General features: G+C 39.4%; 1 protein-coding gene across 3 annotated transcripts in view; it reads left to right on the forward strand.

Moving 5' to 3' along the window:
* Ccdc122 (coiled-coil domain containing 122) overlaps positions 1 to 2,575 on the forward strand; it is a 60,353-nt gene extending 57,778 nt beyond the window's left edge. For 2 of the 3 annotated variants that reach the window (XM_021204008.1, XM_021204007.1), the window contains one exon: positions 1,744 to 2,575. In XM_021204008.1, coding sequence (XP_021059667.1) covers positions 1,744 to 1,941 — 198 coding nt within the window. In that variant the 3' untranslated portion in view covers positions 1,942 to 2,575. The remainder of the gene's footprint in view (positions 1 to 1,743) is intronic. The other variant, XM_021204009.1, reaches the window with a different exon arrangement.
* The last annotated feature ends 2,250 nt before the right edge of the window (positions 2,576 to 4,825 follow it).

Here is a 4,825-nt window from a genome sequence, read left to right on the forward strand (position 1 = left end):
GCCATCATTGGGAAGAGAGGCCCCTTGGTCTTGCAAACTTTATACACCCCAGTACAGGGGAACACCAGGGCCAAGAAGTGGGAGTGGGTGGGTAGGGTAGTGGGGGGGGGGGTTTAGGGGACTTTCGGGATAGCATTTGAAATGTAAATGAAGAAAATAATAAAAAATTGGAAAAAAAAGTACTCTGAGATGTCATCTTACCCCAGTCACAATGGCTGAAATCAAGTAAACAACTAACAGTAAGCCCGGGTGAGGATGTGGGGAAAGGGAGACCTCACAGGTGAGATTGCACACTGGTGTGGCCACTCTAGACGTCAGCGTAGAAAACCTTCAAAAACACTAGCGGTAGATCTACCATCTGACCTAGCTCTAACCCTTGGCGCATGCCCCAAGGCCTCATATCCTCCTCCCCAGACACGTTCTCAGCCGTGTTCACTGCTGCTCTAGTCACAATAACTAGCTAGGAAGTAGGAAAATCTAAATATCTTTTTACTGATAAATGTATAATGACAATGCAGTACACGATGAATTCTATTCAGTTGTTAACAAAAGAAAATTGCAGATAAATGCCTTATTTTCTTTGCCTTCTTATGGCCACCACATCGTGACACCACATCACTTGCCATTTTCACTGCTTCTTCACCTTGTGGTGTGTCATTGTGTGGCTCAGAATCAATTTTCTCAGTTACTTAATGGCAAGGACACAACAGACCGCATCATGTCTTAGACCAGCACTCAGCCTCTGTGTTGCTACTTGCTTTGGGGGTTGAATGACCCTTTCACAGGGGCTGCCTAAGAGCATCAGGAAACATGTATTTACATTACAATTCAAACAGTAGCAAAATTACAGTTTTGTAGTAGCAATGAAAGTAATTTTATGGTTGAGGGTCACAACAACATGAGGAGCTGTATTAAACAGTCCCAGCATTAGGAAGGTTGAGAACCACTGTCTTAGATCTTTTAAGCTGGATATAGAAAACAGAACTATTTCTCTTAACTGGTGATAAGACAAACATTAGAGCAATTAAATTCAACTGAGTATAATAGGACAGTGCATAATTCATGAACTGCTAAGTCCTCAGAGCCAGAGGAGGTGCAGAAAGCTGGGAGAGATGTGGGCCAGCCGCACGGCTAGACATAAATAGAAGTGATATGCAGGAACAGCTCACCGTTCCGAATGGTCATGATGGTCTTACCAGCTGGCAAATGACTGCAGCATGGCTACTGTGATTGGCGAGAGTAAGCTGTGCTACCAATGCATACTTTTAAGTTAAACTCACAGTTTACATAGCAAGACTGCATTTCATCAGATAGGAACCAATAAAGAGGCAATGTCAGGCCACATTTACTTAACATTGGACAATGACCTTGGCAAGTAGAAGGTAATCATCTCTGTGCTGAATTTGGGTTCAAATCCCAAACACTGCAACTTGTTAGCTTTGAAATGGTGTTCAAATTACTCTGATTTTCAGTTTCTTCACACCCAGCCCCCCACATCCCCCCACCCCACCCCCACAAACACGGGGTAGGGAGGGGGAATAGTACCCATAACGTAAGGTATAATGGTCATTTTTTGTCAAAAACTTTCAGCATTGGTAATATGTTGACTGTTAACATAATTCTTGTTGATTATTTATTCTAATTATTTCTAATTGAGTGCTTTTCTCTAAAGGAGTCAGAGTGACTGTTATGACTGTTGATTCGTGCTCACAAGCACTGTTTATGTGTACTGTTTTCTGACAGGTACAACATAAGAGATATGATGCAATTCTTAAGCGTTTGCATTGCCAGATGAACAAGATTCAGTTAAATAGGAGGAAGTGGCAGTGGAACATCCAGCAACTGCAAAAGACTGCAGCTGAGTTAAGAAAGCGGATGGGAGAGAAGGAAGCCAGCGAAATACAGGGCAGGCCTGTAGCACTGTGGGAGAGAATACTGTGAAGATCCTCTGGACTCTTAACAGCCCGCACACAGTATCAGAGGCCTGTCTCAATGACAGATATTGTCTTTTCCTTTTTCTTCCTCCTCTTCCTTCTTTTCCTGGATTGAATCTGGTATCTGTTGGTTAAAGTGCCTTCCTGTCTATAGTGCATAGCCCTAGGTAGACAATAGTAGTGTTTACAGGAAACTAGCAGAGCAGTATATGTGCATATTTCAAATGTGCATTCCTAAATGCATGATTATAACTGTTGAATTCACTATCTTACAGATTAAAACTTTGGAAGAAACAATTGGATTTTCAATAACTTAAGTTGCTGAGATAAATAGTTGTCTGTTTAAGAATTTTTTTTATAACTGTCTTCAAAGTAGCCCATAAATATTAATATTCATGATAATGTCATTATCTGTTTTATTGTTTCCTCTTTTCTCCAGAAGGTAGCAATCATTTTCCTTTGTTATAGTACATAAGATTTGTGTTTACTCTTCAGTCTATAAATTCTTTATTCCTATATTGTGACTAAAATAAAGTTATAGCATCATATGAGGCAGGCACAAAATAAAGCTCTTCAAAAAGATATTTTTCCACATTGAAAGGCAATTTTTTTGTCAATGGCAATAAATTGAATGTAAAAACACCTCTGAAGATAAGATTGCTCTCTTTCAAGCTCTGTTGATCATAACTACAGAGAAGCAAAACTAAAATATTAATTACTATAGATACAGTTTTAAAATATTCCCTTGTAGGACTGAAGACTTTCAAAGAAGCAACATTGAAAAGATGTTTTGAATTCATCGTCTCACCTTCCTAACGTTTAGTAAGTGTGTAGCTGATAGAAAGCCTAATGCCTGGAATCTCATTCCGCCTGGTGCTAATAGTCTTAGCATAGGTGAGCACAGCTTACCACAGTTAACAGTTCGGATGACTGCTCCTGTAACATTATCAGCTTTGTTCCATCGCTCAGAGGAGCTACTCCAAATAGAAATGGTTACCTTACAGACTGTGGAAGGGCTCACTGTGCTCAGCTGGAGACAAGGCTGAAGCAGATGCTGCATGTCTAGGTGTGTGTTAGCATAATATGCACATAAAAGTTATAGTTTACTCATCTCCGTTTGAGGTTTTAATTGTGATTGCTAACAGCTTGAGTTATCATTTTAGGAAAATTCACGGTGAAAGAACAGGTACAGGCAGAAGATGCTAAGGAAACCAGAGTCAAGTCCATCCAAGGTTGCAAAGTATGCTTTAGTGGGGTTGTTGGAGGCTCTTATCCTATTGATCTGTTGAAATATTCAGACAAAAGCAATGTAAAGGAGAAAATGCTAATTTTAGTAATAGTTCCAGGTTATGGTTCGTCATGACAGGAAAGCCAGGGTGCAAAGAGCTTAATGTGGCTGATTATATTACTGCCACAATCGGAAGATCATTGAACATATGCATGTTCAGGGCTCAGTTTACTCTTCTGAGCCACAGTGGACCTAGTTTTATCTCAAGCTATTGTCAGGCACATACCCCATACCCTGCAGGGGGCTGGTGTAAGAGGGCAAGCCAGGGCTTCTTGGAGACAACCAAAGTAATTATAATTCAAGACCTGAGCTGAAATCTAGTCAAACTGGAACCTTCCAGTTATGTGTTTGAAACTCCATTTTAAAATAAAGATATAAACCAAACAGATGAATGCACTTGAGATGAGATATCATATATGAGAAAACAATGATCAGCATATTTGTATAATGATACATGCACTTAATTTCAATTTATAATAGTTAAATTATGTGAAAGATATATTGTTCTTTTTAATCATGAGAACTATTTCAGATAATGGAGGCCTTTCACAGTAATCAAGAAGAAACAGGAACTGGGTATTGTAGCTGAGGCCTGTAGTCCCAGCACTAAGCAAGGCTTTAGACAGGGCTAGTACAGGAGTTTCAGGTCATTCTGGGCCACATCATGTATTTCAGGCCAGCCAGAGTGAGCTTCAGTGTGGGTCATTATCTCAAATCGAGGAACAAACAAAGAAACTAAAGAACCAAATTGCTGGCTGGGGTTTAGGGATTTTTTGTTTGTTTCTGGTTTTGTTTTGGTTTTATTCTTTTGTTTTTTGTTTGTTTGGGTTTTTTTTTTGGTCAACTTGAGACATAAGCTAGGATCATCTGGAAAGGGGAAACTTCAATTGAAAAATTCCTCTATTAGATTGCCCTGTAGGCAAATCTGTACATAGATACTTTCTTGATTAATAATTGGTATAGGAGGGCTAAGCCCACTGTGGGCAGTGCTACCCCTTAGTAAGCAGTCCTGAGAGGTATAAGAAAACAGGTTGAGTAAGCCATGGAAAGCAAGCCAGTAAGCATTATTTTTCTAAGGCCTCTGCTCCAGTTCCTGTTTCCAGGCTTCTATCTTTAGTTTCTGCCCTAACTTTCCTTTATAACAGAAGATGAAATAAACCCTTTCTTTTATAAGTTGCTTTTGGTTATGCTGTTAACTATAGCAATAAGACACAAACTAGAATACCAACCAAGCTAAAATCTCCCTAAAGTTTGAAGTGTATTAAAAGTAATACTTCAACACATCAATAAAGCTTAAAGACTTTACAGAAATTATGTTATTATTATTCCTATATAACACATATAGAACTGATGTTTTATATCAGGCTGTTTTCTGTCACTGTAACAAAATGCCAGTGTTTTGTATAGAAAAAGAAATCATGTAGGTCTCAGTATTGGTAGCTGAAAGTCCACACAGCCCAACTGCTTCTCTGTCTGGTCAAGGATTCCTCACCTCTCATGGTGGGTAATCTCATGCTGGGAACACATACAGAAAGGCAGAATACATTGTCAAATATCAAGTCGAGAAGCCACTGGGGATGAACTGGGCTTCTCAGAGAACTAT

The sequence above is a fragment of the Mus pahari genome, chromosome 8, assembly GCF_900095145.1.
Source record: "Mus pahari chromosome 8, PAHARI_EIJ_v1.1, whole genome shotgun sequence".
Lineage (NCBI taxonomy): Eukaryota > Metazoa > Chordata > Mammalia > Rodentia > Muridae > Mus > Mus pahari.